Raw genomic sequence first — 17,501 nt, forward strand, 5'->3', positions numbered from 1 at the left:
ATTCCATCGATTGGCTCTTATGTCTTTTATTCCATAAGTCATTCATAGTTTATGGTAAGAAAGAAAGATTTGATTCATTTGGAGTTTCCATATTCACTCCTAATATTATATTGTATGTAAAATTAAGTTCACAGTAACTCAATTATTTTCCGTCTTTGTCAGCAATCTTTCTGCATTTTGGTAGGAGGCTGGTAATTTCTTTTCATCCATAACCTATCTTTAACACACGAGTATCATTGATTGGATTATAGGTGTGTGGAAGAAGTGATCACGGTTGAGTTACGTTAGTGCGCTTACACATTGCTCATAACTGCATGCATCCTTTACAGCCTCATTCCATCATGAGCACAAAGGATATTGGCAGCCCTTGCCCATTGCTGAGAAGTTTGTGGTTCTTGTTTTAAGCACCAAGGACGTGGTAAGTTCACTAAATATAGGGTATTGTATTGGTAATGGACGGTTAATACCATTTCTCGCAGTAGTTTAAACTCTCTAGGCGACACGACTGCAAAATGTCTAGCAAATTTCTAGACAAGTACCCAGTATAGGGTGTTAAATTGTTTTCATCTTTTCCCAGTATAGGCTTTGATTGCTTCTACGTATAGTTTGCAGTATTAATTAAGCTTCTCAAGTTGCTGACAGAGTTGGAATGGTTCTTGGCATGGTACATGTACATCACGACATCCCTTCCATTCCAAGTCATACATCAACGCCTTTTGTTCTACTCGAGTCACGAGCTATTGGTAACCTCAAGGTGAGAGATTTAAGGTTGTGAGCCTGTGATTGATCTTTTTGAGGGTATCCTCATAGTATTTTCACGTTTTTGAATGTCGTATCAGTACGCTCTTTGGGGGTGGGGGGTTGGGGTTGCCAATATTTATGAAAATAAATCATAAATGAGGTAGGAGAACCAGACCATCTCATTCTCTTTAACAATAAAGGCAAACACAAACTAGAATTGCAAAACGAACAAGATCAAGTTGACATGCAAACAATTAACACATCTAAACCAAGTACCTTGGAACCTTTTCAAAATGTTTGTATATCAAGTACTAGTGTATTCTCTCATCAACCTCAATCTAATGCATATGATCGAACATGACAAAAACTAACCAACGTTGCTAATTAATTAACAACTTGTAAAAAACCCACCTTGATTACTGAAATCTAGATTATAATATAAAAGAATTGAGCTAACTACAAGGGGATTGACATTAAAAAGACCATAAACTTCTGGCAGCTAGCACTAATTTTTTTGTGGTGCTAACAGTTGTCGCCAGAATAGACAATATAAAAAACTCCATCAGTAGGTAATGTTACAGGCAAATAGATTACAGTAGTGGAATGCAACACAAACCAGTAAATAAAGACGACTACTACAAGATGGGGAAACCTTAAAAATCACATAATTACAAAAACAACTTACATTGAATTTCCCCGCGATCTTCTCCTAGAATCTTACAGAGATACAGAGCTAAGATTAGCATAAAATATGCGACTAAATGATTCAAATAACTCTATAGAAAACCATACAGGATTTTTTTTGCTTGCTCTTTTTACCTTTCAGTTAGTGAACGTTTTTTGGAGCTTTTAAGTTCACATGAAGGCAAACAGCTTTTCAATGGTGAACGTAGGAACAATGATGAAGCTGACAGTTGCCTTTGACGCATAGAAATTGATGATAGACAACTGAAGGCGTTCTTTAGTCTTTTCTTATCACTATCATATGTCACCAAACTGGCATCTTCTTGGACAGCATTAATCTTTAGTGTTTCAGGGAGTACACAATTACATGCTGAACCTGTTGAAAAAGTCCCACGAGGAAAAATGTTATAAAGATGCAGGGTATATACACTACAATACATGCATTGTATGCATTGTGTGCCAGGAATTCATACCTATCTTGGCTAATCGATTAACCCATTTGGGGATCTTTTTCTCAGTTAACTTGTAGCACACATCCTTGCAGAAGTGGTTGCAGTTTTTGACAATCAAGTGGTATGTGTCTCCATTGTAGCTTGCGGCATGCCTTTCCATGAACTCTCTGACTTCCTTTGCATCTAAGCACGTTGTACCAATTAATATTGATTTTCTAAACTTAAACCCTGGGCATTGCCGTGGTTCAACTTCGAAAACACCACTAGTTGGGTAATCATGAGCTCCAAAAGCATATTCTACACCATGAACTGTCATGAGAAAAGGTAAAATTATTCTCTTTTATTTATAAATGTGTGATGGAGAGAAGAAAACACAAAATTAGTATAAAACAAACAATTAGTTAGTACTACCAGCAATGCATCAGAAATAGACAATCAAATTAAGTCATAATAGCTACATTTTTATTATAAATATAAGCAACTGCTCAAACTCCAGGAACTAAAGTAAACTAGAGAATCAATCATGCAAAATACATCAGCAACATTAGCATACCCTTCGAGGGGCCAAAAAAGGGACACAAGTAGCACATATGCCCACATGATTCATGCAAAGAAGAGATAACAACTGATATTTTCTGCATATTAGGCTTTTCTGCACTTCTGCTATCATTATGTATATAGATAATATGGCTTTTCTGCAGCTCTGCTATCATAATGTATACAGATAATATCACCACACCACAAATTTCACAGGTTTCCATGCTAGAATAGAATAAATGATTATAGCAGTATCCTAACTACAAGTATCCATTGTAAGTTGGCACATTAACAGTTCCTCTACAGTTCCACAAGAATGTGGCATCATCATACACTTTTCCCATTCATCAGCTAGAGAACCTTTTTTTTAGTTGCACAAATATTACGTAAAATAAAATTGTCAGATTAAAAAGGAAAATGAGAAGGTTTAACAAGCAGTTGTGTACAAGACACAGCATAACAGATGATACACGAAAATCACAAAGTCACAAGACTCGCAACAAAAAAATCAATTTATTTAGGCTGTGTGATTAACTGAGAATAAAATCCGCAATTAATAGCATTAACAAATTACAGGGAAAACATAACTTTTGGCCATCTTATGTAATCCCAAGTTTGATTGAGATTTTAAATTTTGGATATTTTCAATGACTATTCAAAAGAGTGAAACATCACTTGAAATTAGAAAGAGAATTTCACACTGAAGTTTAACATTATTCCAATTTCCAAGTTAGCAAAATATGAAATTAATCCAAGTTCAAACATGAAATTTTCTTATATACAAGTATTAATCCAGAAAATAAAACTTTTTTTTTTTTTTTGGGAACCTTACTTAGAAATCACCATATCAACGTTTTTCTAACAAATAGTTAAGGTAATGCTGGTTCCTATTTTTAGGAGTACCACTGTTTCAAAATGAAAACTGCAACAAAGAGCGTGGATTAAAGAATCAATGTGCAGTCTTCTAGAATGGAAAATTTAGCCCTGTAGTTTTTTTTTTTCTTTTTTTTTTTTTTTCCAAAATGTAAAGGACTATAAAACGAGAAAGACAGAATAAAAGACCATGCAAACAGAATTAAAAGGACTAAAAATTACCCCAGTAGAAATTGTGTAATGGGAAATTATTTCTTATAGCTTACTCGTTTTGTCATTACTGAGAAAAAAGGAACCTTGGAAAGTTCATGAGGATAGATAACTACCATTGGCATAAGATCATTATCACTCATGGTGTAAAAATTTATAACATCCCTCTCTCTCTACCATTTTCTCACTCCTTCACATCATCTATACCACAATACAGTATACTTTCTCCAAAAATCATCCCACCCATGATATAAAAAAAATTTACCACCACACTTTCTCTCTCCTATTTGTATTAAAAATACACTTAATTTAATTATAATTATATTTCATTTTATTATTGGAAATAACAAATTAATGAAAGTTAATTAAATCAAATAAGCAATTTATGTAGTAAAAAGTGAATTCGAAAAAATATATAAAACTATATCAATATGGGTGTGTATGTGTAGGTCTTGAAAAATTATGAACAATGGTAATTTTTTCATAATTTTTTACTTTATAATTTTTTCTTAAAATGCAATTGAAAAAAAAAAATACATGATAACCAGGCCACATGGCGTGACCTAGTTGGTTCATGTTTAATTGGGACCAAAACAATTGTTTACTATGAGATGGTATATACCATCAAATGGTATAGTTTTATACCACCAATGTAGTAAAAAATTGCATGTTTTTGATGAGTTTTTACACCGTGGTATAAAATTATACCACAAGTGTTGATGCTCTAAAAGAGTGCATTTAGTCATATGAATCATGCATGTAACTAGAGTAGGCAAATACCTTCCACACCAGAATGAAAGATTCCAAGGCCAGCCCAATAGAGATATCCATTCATGGGAGTTAGGTCATAAACATTGAGGTAAACAGGAGTATTTCCAGGATCAGGGCTAGATGACTTTGCTTTGGAAAACAAACAAAATCTTGTTGCTGATTTGCCCCTTAAACGTAAAGGCATTATAGACTTCCATCCTTTCTTTGTTCCTAATTTCATGGTTATGATGCCAATGATATCTCAATTTCTCCACCTACAGTTGAGATCTGCATACATAAATTCATCAAAATCAGTATCTCAATGAACAGTAGAAACAAAGGCAAGTGAAACTTTTTTTTAATGGGGGTTTTCTCTGTTCTTTTTACCACTTTGTACCCGAAATAGCTTTTCAATAATATTAAGGGAAGCTCCTAAATCATGAGTACATGTTGTTTGTCCACACTGTGAATGCCATACAATGGTATAGCTAACTAGTTGCCTATCAACACCAAAATGAAGATCCACAGGTTTTATAATCTAACACTAATAGATCCAGCATATAAATAATAACCACTGTAACACAAAGGCAACCCAACTGGTGGCTCCCATCAAATGGCTAATTCTGAATTGCTAGTGTAATAGATGGTACAACATTTTCACTTTAGATGACAAGGGAGGCTCAGGGTGGTAACAGGTAGCATTCTGATAAAAGAAATACTAATGCATCCATAATGTGTGAATGAAAGCAGATCCATCAGGGTGAGAGAGAACAGACACTCCTGATAATAAGATTACTAACACGCATTGGTAGAATCCATAATGAGTGCATGAGAGCAGTTTCATCAGGCTGATAGAGAAACGGAGTTTACCAATTATTATACCAGCACAATTTTAGAGATGTATCCAAACTAATACATCCCCCCCCCCCCAACCACCACCACACACACACGCTCCTTTTATTTATTTATTTTTGGTTCTTCTCACTTCAACCCCATACCCTCAAAATATTTACTCCTTTCCAAGTTTCCACTTATTCACTTTTACTTGTACACTCTTTACTCTGGTGTTTCACCCACCCACTGTTTCACTCCACCCCTCTTACATTATCCTCATTTCTAAAACTCACTCACTAATTTAAACCTTTCCTTGAAACAAGTGTCTCAAATAAGTGGGTAGAACAAAAAAAATAATCAAGGGGGTAACATTCTATCCCACAGGTTTATCGAAGAATTTCCACATATCAGCAAGGAAGCTAGAGAAACCATCACATCTTGCATTTTAAAACCACACCCCTAATCACATAAATTAACTAAAAAGCAAGCCTTATGCTAAGATTTATGTTCTACATCCACCCAAAACCAGCATATCTTACTTATCCAGTTTCAAAGGAAGTCTCTTACCAAGAATATATGAAAGATGGCTTTACATACTACCTCTGTTTCAAATTATGTGCAACGTTTACTAAAAATAGATGCTACACTTTATTTGCAACAAATGTTTTCTTTCCTTTTATTGGTTGTCATTTCTCTCTATCTCTCTCCTTATCACATGCTTTTTAATATTCCTCTCTCCACTACCACTCACATAAAAATTTTATCTAGGAGTCCGTGTCGATGTTTTTGTTGCACATAATATGTAACAGAGGTTGTATATAACTTACTACATTCTTTAAGTGTCTGACTTTCCACCCGATTAAACTGTTCCTTTGTCCTAATCGATTCTTTATATAGCGTGCCAAAGGGATAATTTGCAAGTAAAAAAAAAAGTCGAAGGATTTCAAAAATTTAAGTATCAGTCACGTTCAAGATAAAGAGGATGTAAAACCAATAATAAAAATAAAAAAAATAAAAAATAAAAAATAAAAAATAAAAAATAAAAAATAAAAAATAAAGAAAAGAAAAGAAAAAAAGATAATAAAGCCCAAACCTTTATATTGGTATCGAAGGAGAAGCGGAGGGGAATATAGCAATCACTTTCCTATCCGTATGGATTTATATTGAATTTACCAAGATAATCTAGCTTGAATCAGATAATGAGGAGAAGATAGGGAATGAATTTTCATTATGAAAAATCATAACACACTGTTCATGAAGGGATGAGATATGATGCAAGATTACATGAGTATGGTTGTCAAGTTATAGTGCTAAGAGAAAGGAAGCAGCATATATGTTGATTACAGATTCAATCTTGATTGGTTTGTCACAAATCTCAACCATGATGCCTAAGAGAAGAAAAGGAATTAAGGTATTCAAGGAAAGAGATTCAGCCACTTGAATTACGAGTTGTGACTAAGGTGCTAATCAATCGTACGTAACAACTAAAAATACATAAACATCCTACATAGTTTGAAAACTTGATGCAGTTTACGGAAAAATTACAAGCAAAAGCAAATCAATACATTTTTTTAGTCAAAATATAATCAAAAGTTTACAAGTTTGATGACAAGCACACTTTGACCAGAACTAGGGAAGAGGTGACAAAATAATTATCCCACACCACTAATCACCAACATAAAATACAGTACATTTCACCAAAAAAAGTCCCTTAACTTGGATACCCAAAATGCATATGGTTGTTTTCACCCTTACTAGCTCCTATGCTGTTGTGTTCTTTATATTCACATGAGTAAGTTGTCTAAGCTATCTAGGTCAAAGAAACCACAATTTTATCAGAGTGTGATATGAAACAATATTGTAGTTGCATCAGCTGTAATATAAAACCAATCTCAACAATCCAAGATTATTATTGTAGTTGCACGACCAATCTCAAGTTCTCAACAATCCAAGATTATTAGAAATACCTACTACCCTAGTTTCAATGATAATATACCAATTGGGACAAGACAGGCTAAGGCTATGTTTGGATAACAAAAAATGGAAGGAAAGGAAGGGAAGGGAAAGGGAAGGAGACAAACTTCCTTGTTTGGATAATATGTTGGGGGAGGGAAGGGGAGGGGGAGGGAGGGATCCATTTTCCCTCTTCCTTTAATAAAGACCATCCCTTCAAAATTGGAGAGATTTGGAGGGAAAATGGAGCTCATCATTTCCTCCACTTTCCCTTCCTTCCCCTTCCTCCTATTTCACTCCCTTCCATTTCCCTTCTAATTTGTTATCCAAACATAGCATAAGTCTGACCATATCCAAGTCTTTATTTGAACAAGCAACTCTGACACACTAAGCTGATAATGACATGTTTTGAATTTCCTCAAGCAGTCATACAGAACAAACTTGTCTGTTCGATTAAGAGGCTGCCACTATATCTTACTTAAGCTATGGATACATGACATTGTGGATGACATTCATGCAATAATTACAGCAAAAAAACAGCAATTAGAATAAGAACTACACCTTCTTTTTCTCTAGAACGATGTCATACAAGGCTTACCATATGTTGACAAATTCTAAAAGAAGAAAAGTATAACCAATAAAATACATAATTAGTTGAGGTTTCTTTATTAAGATAAATAATATTTATTTCATTTAATAAGTTATTAATAGTTGGCTAATGCTAGCTATAAAACGAAAACCATAGTACAATATACACAATTTTTTAAGTCAAACTCAAAATATTAAGGTTCAACCAAATTCAGCAATTTCCAACTGGCTCTGACAGGTCAAAGAAACATATAAAAAAAATAACAATTGAACAATCCGCTCTCATAATAAAAAAACTCCCAGCACCAACTAACAATGGTCTGCACGTTCATCAAAAGACCCTACAAAGTGGGTGGACAAGCAATACTTTGTAGCAAAATCAATGAACATGAAACAACACAAAAAATAAGAATTACTCTTATGGTCAAGAATATTAAAAACCCTTTTTTTCCAAACTTAAATTAATCAATTGACTTAAACCCCAGTTTCAAGCAACCAAGGATAAGAAGTTCTGAAATCTAAAAGCCACTGTTTCATGAAAATGACACGATTTTTTTCCGTGCCAACTAAGCCACATAGAGCAATGATGTAGACGGGATTCGATCCGAGGTCTTGGTTATCACCCCGGCAAGACTTTAACCAACTAAACAATCAAGATTAATTGACATCCACACAAAATATCAAAACGTGAGGCGCAAATTGAAGGCAAATTTACAATGCAAGAACAGTGAAATGTCAAACAATCGCTGAAATCAGAGCTACAAGCTTCATATCAGCAACAGATGTTTCAGATCTCAGTTGCATGAATAAACTAAATTTGAAAATTACCCACCTCAAAAAATATACAGAGTTGTCAAAAAAAAAAAAGAAGATAAAAGATAAACTGCACTGTTACTAAAATAGTACAAAAAATGAAGTTAATTCAAAGGATAATAATTGAAATTGCACCCAGTTGGAAATGCAGACCAAATACTAAGGAAATTCAAGAGAAATGAAACTTACAGTGTGTAGGAGAAAGACAAAGTTGGAAAGTAAGCACCCATTTGCATATTCTCAAGTTTCAACCAAAAAAATTTGAAGTGGGGTGTATTTTTTGAGCAAAGAAGAAAATCTAATTAAATAATGAAGAGAAAATGTTGAGGAATTTCAGAGGAAGAAGCGAAATCCGAGAAGTTGGTTTGGTAATCCTACCCTCGGTCTACTTCTCTTTCTATTTTTTTCCCTCAATTGCTATTCGTCGCTTCCATTTTACCGGGTAACGCTCCCTTTTGACTTGAATGGACAACTATGCCCTTTATGCAATTTGTGTTATAAAAGGGACATTGTTCCCCATTTGGACACATTACATGAAACGGTCCCCTCACTTTACGACCTTGCTATCCCGAGCCTCCCAAAATCGGTCCCCACGACCTTAAAACCAAATCGGTCTCCACGACCACCTTAATTTTTTTTTTTAAAAAAATAATTAATCGTGAAATTTTCCGACGGGTCTTGGGTCATGGACGGTGAGTGGAACATTCGTACGCCGGAGAATGCGTCGAAACATTCTGTAATTTTTTATTTATTTTCGGCAAATAGGACATCCGCCTAAAATTTCCGGATGTCCTAGGTACATCCACCTAAAATTTCCGGATGTACCATGGAACATCCGGAAATTTCAAGCGGAAGTAGGGATCTGCCTGAAAAATCCGGATGTTCCATGGTACATCCGGAAATTTTAGGCGGATGTACCTAGGGACATCCGGAAATTTTAGGCGGATGTCCCTGTTTATATATATATATATTTTTTAAATGTTAAGTACGTTTATTTATTTTTTTTAATGTTAATTAAGTTTGTTTTTTTTTTATGTTTTTTTTCGTGGTCTTGTGATTATTGTTGTGATTTAGTATTTGATAATTAATGTAATTTTTTGTATTAATATGATTATTAGTAATATGATTATTTTTTGTTACATTATTATTATTATTTATATTATTATTATTATTATTATTGAAAATATTATTATTATTATTATTATTATTATTATTTTTAGTATTATTATTATTATTATCATCGTAGTTGTTGTTGTTGTTGTTGATATTATTGTTGTTGTTGTAGCTGATATTATTATTGTTGTTGTTGTTGTTGTTGTTATTTTTATTGTTGTTGTTGTTGTGGTTGTTGTTGTTGATATTGTTATTATTAATTAGTAAAAATATAATTTTAATAATAATAATAATAATAATATTATTATTATTATTATTATTATTATTTAGTAATTAATGTTATGGTATTATTGTTTTGTATTTGTTGTTATAATTGTTTATTATTATTTTTAATATTATTATTAATATTGTTATTGTTTTGTATTTGTTGTTATTATTATTATTATTATTAGTATGGTTATTATTATTATTATTATTATTATTAGTAGTAGTAGTAGTAGTATTGTTATTATTATTATGATTATTATGATTATTATTATTATTATTATTTTTACTATTATTTTTTTTTATTATTATTATTATTATTGTTTTTATTATTATTATTTTGACATAAACCATGTTTTGTTTAATTTGTATAGGATATGGAATCTGAGGAAAGCGGTGACGGTGTGAATTATAGTGGGAATTTTGTCACAGATACGTTTTTTTCCTACATTTGACGATGCAGTTACATGGGCTGATGGTGTTTCCATAAAATTGGGATTTATATTGGTGAAATCGTCTTATAACAAAACCAGAGATGGTCGGCCGTATCGGTATTTGCGATGTGATCGGTCACGAAGGAGCAAGCCGAGAGATTTGGAGAACGCGATACAGAAGGACACCAAAACCAAAGCTAATGGTTGTCCATTCTACATCAAGATATATTATGAAGTCAGCACCGACAGTTAGAAGATCATTCCGAAAAATGATCACACCGGGACACATAACCACCCAATGATTGTGTACCCAGAGGGTCACCGTAAAGTGAGCGGATTGAGTCCGGGTGCAAAACAGGTTGTGCGGGACATGACAAAGTCCAAGGTTGCTCCCCGTAACATCATGTCTACTATTGCCGAGCAATTTCCTGATGATCATCCAAACATCCGACACATTTACAATTGCCGGAATGACTTCAGGATAGAGATGTCCGAAGGAAGAGGAGTTGTTCAGCAATTTCTTCATCTGGCGAGAGAGAGTAAATACATTTACTAGGTCACGAACGATGATCACAACGTTTTGCAACATGCATTTATGGTGCACCCGATCATGGTCAACATACTCCGCACATACCCACATGTCATAAGTATGGATTCTACTTACAAGACCAATCGATATAACATGCCTTTCTTTGAGGTAGTAGGTGTGACACCGACAAACCAGAATTTTCTAGTTGGATATGTTTTCATGCGCGACGAGTGCACGGCTAGCTATCGGTGGGTATTGCAGAGATTAAGGGAGTTGATTAGGTTTGATAAAGAGCCATCTGTATTTATTTCAGACCGTGATCTTTGGCTATGTGCGGCTTTGAGAGAAGTCTTTCCAGGGACGTCACATTTACTCTGTCTATGGCACATCAACGGAGATGTGGAGGCTAAGGTGACAAAGATGTTCGGAAACAAGAAGGTTGGTGTCAGTTTTAGAGCTGGCAAATGGTTCAAAATCGTGAATGCAACAACACAGGCGGAGTATGATCATGCTCTAGCTGCCATGCAAGTGAGGTGGGGAAAATATCCGGTAGTGATTCAGTATGTTCAGAGAACATGGCTTTGTCATAAGGAGAAATTTGTGAAATTTTGGACGAACCAGGTTCTTCACTTTGGTAACACCACCAACTACAGAGTTGAGAGCCAACATTCAGCAGTGAAAACTTGGTTTGAATCATCCACAGGTTAGTTGTATTATTTTATTAGTTGTTCTTGTTGTTACGTAATTGTAATTATAATAAAAAAAATTAAAATGTATTTACTAATTAGCATCATTGGCAGGTTCTTTGGATATCGTATGGGCCCGAGTCCATTGTCATATCGGTAATCGCATCATACAAATTTGTAATGACTTGGAGGCATCAAGGTCTAAAATTGGTCAGATGTACAGACAGTTGCCACTGTCACGTATAAATGGCAAAGTGTCTCAACATTGCTTGAAAGTACTGGATAACGAGACGAAAAGGATGCGGGATTTGAGTTACCAGGTCCATGAACGGTGTGGATGTGCTATGCGTGTGACCCATGGTCTTCCATGTGCTTGCTAGATACATGATTCGATAGTTGCACAGACAGGATTGTATAGCATCCAAATTCATTCTTTCTGGAAGACACTGGTTATTGGTGATGGTGTTAACATTCCTGAAGTGGTTAATGATTCGACCGAGGAGGCTGCACATTTTCGGTCCCTAATTGATGAAGTCATGGAAAGTGACCCGGCCGTACGTCGAAATGTAACGCGAATCATTGAAGAGGAGCTACATCCAGATCATTCACACCTTGAAGAACCACATATCAACCTCAACACTCGTGGTCGACCGAAGAAAAATGACACCAGGCGTGATCGTAGCTATTTCGAGCATGTGAACCGTCAACACACTCAACGTGGTGGTGACCCAGAACCAGGTAATATTAAAATTCTATATGTAATATTAAAATATGTAAACTTAATACTTGTAGCTTTACTAATAATTTATCTTTTAATTTTGTGTTGTAGATCCAAGTGACATTAGTCAATGCAGGTATTTGAACTTGCTTCCAGCCCCAATGTTGCCGTACATTTCGTCTTGGAAGGATGTCATTGGTGATGGGAACTGTGGCTTTCGTTGTGTCGCCGACTTCTTCTTTGGCGATCAAAATCAGTGGTTTGACGCTCGGGAAACAATAGCGAACGAGATCGCTGGTCATCCTGATTTGTACGAACGGATTTACGGGCTTGGGCGACTTTGGATGAACGTAGAGCGTATTCGATGGGATGGTGGGGCTGTCGGGGAGCGGCATTGGATGGTTACAATTCAAGATTTATTTCCTATTGCTACGTGGTTCAACGCAAGGGTGATTTGTCTTGGGGTAGGCCTAGTATCAACTTGCTACTACCCATGCATCACAGTCTTACCGCTGAGGGCATGCAACGGGGTTCGGTCATCGACTCGAGAGTTTGTGATTGCTACAGTTGGTGGATCACATTTCATCCGTCTTGACCTTGTACCTGATTTACCACTCCCGCCGATCGCCGGTTAGTGGACGGAACACCACGAGGATAGTGTCAATGGATGGGATCAAGCATATCAATTGAGAAGGGACATGTGGGATGCATTAGTTAGGTAGTTTGTAATGTACATTCACTAACTTTGAACATTTGTAAGAAAATTAGAATTATGAAATTAATTTTAAATGTATTTGCTTTTAATCTAACATGATATGCAACAAAACATCAAATATAAAAATAAATAAGTGTCCTGTTTATACATTACATTTAAAAACAAAAATAAAAGTAAGTTCATAACATAATTAAACCACTAACACAACTTCTAATCAAAATAATCTAAAGTCCCATTTTTGACTTCCAATCAAATACAAGCTGCTCAGTCATTGTTCGAGTCTCACTCGACATTTCAGGATACTCAGCCAGTGCTCTTTGGTGAATCTCCATGGACCGACCCATCCACTGCAAATCAAACAATAACATATTATAAACACAAAAATTCATAGATGTCATTGTTAATATAATAATAAGCATAAATACTTACATAATCAGTGTTAGTCCGCTCAGGCAGGTTGCTTGTAACTCCTGCACCTGGAGATACCCGTGGGTGAGAAAACCTGTACAGCCACTGCATGTAACGAGGCGCAACCGAAGGAGCTGCAGCACTAAGCCTGGTGAGGGAACCTAAAACTACACTCTGAGATACCCCAGGGACAAACCTCTTCCACATCACATTTGTCATCTCGCTCGGGAAGTCTACCCGATACATCTTCAAGTTAGTCGGCCTCTTGGCCTTCTCTAGCCTGATGATCTCGCGGGGAATGCCTTGCACGAAACCAAGCTGGCGCACCACTCTATCGGGCATGTACGGCTCAATGATGTTACGGTACTGGATGTAGCCAATGAATAAAGTGGGGGGCACTCGTAATGCAGGATCAGCTCCGTACGGTAGCCAGTTCGCCTCACGGTCAGTAAGCGCATCAATTCTAGTACGAAAAGCTAACAGGCGCTCCAGGTTCTTGCTAGGACATCCCGCTCCAACATCCCAAGTAGACGCACGAGGCATTTGAAGGTCTCGGGTCAAGGTACCCTGTTGTGGTCGAAAAGCACGGAAAGTACTCGTAAATCCACGCTTGCAGAAGCGTGAGACAACCAGCAATCGAATCAGCACCTTTTCGTGATGTCGTGCCCAGTTGCCGATACAAGTAGGCCAATGCAGCTGTTCCCCAAGCATACTCATTAAAAGGGACATCCATGTAACATAGCTCGTGGAGGAAGGAAGGATGCATACGGTTACCACTCTTGTCTACAAACAGAGTACCTCCAAGCACTAACCACAAGTATCCATCAAGCTGATCACTAAACTCCCGGTCAACCGCCAATGTCGACTCAAAAATCTTATCAGTCAACACCCCACTACCTTGCCAAATGGTCTTTGTGCCGCAAATCTCAGACAGATCATCTGGAGTCATATCCATGGTGATCGAGCACGCGTCCCGTAACACGTCTGTGCTAGGAGTAGTGGTCACCATATTGCCTGCGACCCGTAACCCAAGTATGTTGTACACGTCATGCAACAAGATCGTAATCTCCCCAAATGGCATGTGAAAGGTGTTCGTATCTAGCTGCAACCTCTCAACAAAAGCAGAAATCAACGGCCAATCAAGTCTTTTAAACATCAGGCCGGGTAAGTGAGACAACCAACTAGCATCAATTGCCGCAAGGTCCTCCACAGATTGACGACCTCGCCAAGTGAACAAGTCAGAACATAACTTTGTCCTACTCAAACAGCGCAAAACACTACGCTCCTGCTCCATCCAGATATACCGTGCCACGTGACCGCCAAAACTAGGGATAACTGACCCATCCTCAGGCCCACCCGGCATCGGTTCCTGCACTAACCATGCCTCTGCAGAGCTGGAAGTAAGCTGACTCGATCCACTACCAACAAATCTCCCAAATTGACCCCTATATACCATATGGAAATCCTGAGGGTCCTGTTCTTCATCCCGGTCACTAGCATGACTAGCCGAACATTCGTCTTCCTCGTCAGATATGGGTGCTCCACTTGCAGAGTACAAGGGCCAACTACTACCAAACTGTTGGTCTCCCGATCAACCACTAGTAGACCCGTATTGCTGCTGCTCGGGCTGAAGCGGTGCTGAACGAGATGTCTGTCTCTTAACAGACGCATTTAGACGTCGTGATATTGCATGTCGAGCACCAGAACCCTCGATCTACATAACATAAGAAAATAATCTGATTTTAGTAATAATAATAATAATAATAATAATAATAACAATAATCATGGAAGGCCAAGAATAATAACAACAACAACAACAAATAAACTTAACAACAACAACAATAACCATAATAACAATAATAATAACAACAACAACAACAACAAATACAAATTAACAACAACAACAATAACCATAATAACAATAATAATAACACTAATATCAACAACAATAATACTAATCATAATTAAAAATATTAATAATAGTACTACTAATAACAATAATAATAATATTATTATAACAACAACAACAACAACAACAACAACAACAACAACAACAACAAAAAATAAATTAAACAACAACAATAACCATAAAAACCCTAATATCAAATTAGTTTAATAATAATACTAATCATATTTTTAAAAATAATAACACTACAAAATATGCTAACCATAATAATAACAACAATAATAATAATATCAACAATAATAATAACAACAATAATAATAATACTAACCATAACACTTCAAAATAACAACAAAAATAACAAAATCCAAAAAAAAAAAAAAAAAAATTTACAACAACAACAATAACTATAATAATAATGATAATAAAAACCCTAATATCAACAAAATAATAAAAATTGTCATATTTTTAAAAATAATAACAATACAAAATATACTAACCATAATAATAACAACGACAATAATAATAATATCAACAATAATAATAACAATAATAATAATAATAACCATAACACTTCAAAATAACAAAAAAAAAAACAAAATCCAAAAAAAAAAAATTAACAATTAACAATTAAAAATAACAAAACCATATTATTAACGGGCAAAAAAAAAAACAAAAAAAAAATTAAATTGGAACATCCGCCCAGAAAATTCGGATGTTCCATGGAGGATCCGCCTGGAATTTCCAGATCTTCCATAGAACATCCGGATTTTTTAGGCGGAAGTTCTTGGATCCGTAATTAAAATTTTTTTTTTACCTCGTCGTCGCCGCCGCCGCCGCCTCTATCGCTGCCGAAGCTCCTCCCTCCGAATTTCAGCCTAATCCGCCTCGAATCACCCATTTTTTTGTGTTTTTGATGATTGTTGGCTTTTTTTTAAATTGAAGAAAAAAATTTGAAATTTTTTTTTTTAAAAAAATTTAGAGTGTTTTAGAGAGTTAGAGAGTAAGAGAGTTAGAGAGAGAAGTAAGAAAGTGAAAAATGTTGGTCGGGAAGTGGAAAAAACCGTATTTATATGTTAGGGGTAAAATTGGAATTTCAAGAAAAAAAGGGAGCGTTACCCGGTAAAATGGGAGTGACGAATAACAACACCCTTTTTCCCCTGCAAAATTAAGGCTTTTCTGGGTTTGTGGGTCTTTTGATTTGTAACCTAATAATACGGAGAGAGGGACAAGAGGGAGCAAGTATTATATGAAATAATAATGGACATAATAATGAATGACTCTAGTTGACATACCTGACCTGATTTGATCTAAATTGTAACTTGACTTAAATTTGAATAGTAGTTGAATTTAATAAACTCGATTGTGAATTTAACGTGAAATGTATTAATCTCGAGTTGAATTAAATTTTTTTAATAACTATAAATAAGCGGGAAACAAAATAAGATTAAGAAAGATTTAGTTTAAATTGACTTACTCATGACTCATTTTTGAATGAAAATAACGTCATTTGAAAAATTGATTCAATGCAAGTAAACTCGAATGACACCATGAATTAGATTAATGATTATGATTGAAGGTAAAATATGAACTAAACCCATAATATTTAAGTCGAGTTCGTTTTTGAACTGCGAATTGCAATATTTATTCAAACTAAAGCCCAAATTAATTAAATCATATTTCACCGGTGATATCATGACTAAATAATGATCATAAGTAACAACTAAATGTTAATTCATAATTAAATGAAAAGTTGTCACCTTTGGCTAGTTTTTATAAAAATATAATGATCTTTTACATTATTCCAAAATAATGTCAGTTGAGGGGGCATTAATAGACAAGACGTAGCTAGTTGGCAACTGATTTTAGCATGTTAAGTTACACGTGTCACAGTTTAATTGGTTGTGTTATTTTCAATTTTATTTTTACAGTTTTCCACAAAAGAACCCCGAGTTTGTAATTTATTCACCAAAACCCCTTGGAATTTAGAAAATTACACCATGTACCCTTGAGTTTTCTCAAGAATGCAACATCAATTGATTAATTATGCCCTACCCTGTCAAATTAGAGAAGATAATTAGAGAGAATGATTTTTTGTGTATTGTATTATAGTATGCACAATATATATTTATACAACCTAAGAGTAGAGATTAAGGCTTCACACCGGCCCATTAGCTATACATGATACAAGACTTAACACCCCCTCCCCCCTCAAGTTGGAGCATGCAAATCACAAATGTCCAACTTGCCAAGTAAATACAAGAATTGATTTCTTCCCAATGCCTTAGTGAAAATA

The 17,501-nt window shown here is 35.3% G+C and overlaps 2 protein-coding genes across 3 annotated transcripts; one reads left to right on the forward strand and one right to left on the reverse strand.

Annotated features, from left to right (window-relative positions):
- Nucleotides 1–1,140: 1,140 nt before the first annotated feature.
- On the reverse strand, nt 1,141–8,887 carry LOC110711249 (deSI-like protein At4g17486). Its single transcript, XM_021889626.1, has 4 exons — nt 8,625–8,887; nt 4,278–4,535; nt 1,899–2,186; nt 1,141–1,801 (listed from the first exon to the last, which is right to left on the reverse strand). The coding sequence occupies exons 2-4, from the start codon at nt 4,486–4,488 to the stop codon at nt 1,557–1,559; spliced, it is 744 nt and encodes a 247-aa protein (XP_021745318.1). The 5' UTR covers nt 4,489–4,535; nt 8,625–8,887; the 3' UTR covers nt 1,141–1,556.
- Nucleotides 8,888–10,152: 1,265 nt separating this feature from the next.
- LOC110711248 (PKS-NRPS hybrid synthetase CHGG_01239-like) lies at nt 10,153–12,969 on the forward strand. 2 transcript variants are annotated; one of them, XM_021889624.1, is made up of 3 exons: nt 10,153–11,478; nt 11,576–12,199; nt 12,291–12,969. In XM_021889624.1, exons 1-2 carry the CDS (start codon nt 10,842–10,844, stop codon nt 11,839–11,841), a joined length of 903 nt encoding a protein of 300 aa, XP_021745316.1. In that variant the 5' UTR covers nt 10,153–10,841; the 3' UTR covers nt 11,842–12,199; nt 12,291–12,969. Both variants share the same exon structure in this region, with proteins under 2 accessions (XP_021745316.1, XP_021745317.1).
- Nucleotides 12,970–17,501: the final 4,532 nt, after the last annotated feature.

Source organism: Chenopodium quinoa, unplaced genomic scaffold (assembly GCF_001683475.1).
Source record: "Chenopodium quinoa cultivar QQ74 unplaced genomic scaffold, ASM168347v1, whole genome shotgun sequence".
NCBI lineage: Eukaryota > Viridiplantae > Streptophyta > Magnoliopsida > Caryophyllales > Amaranthaceae > Chenopodium > Chenopodium quinoa.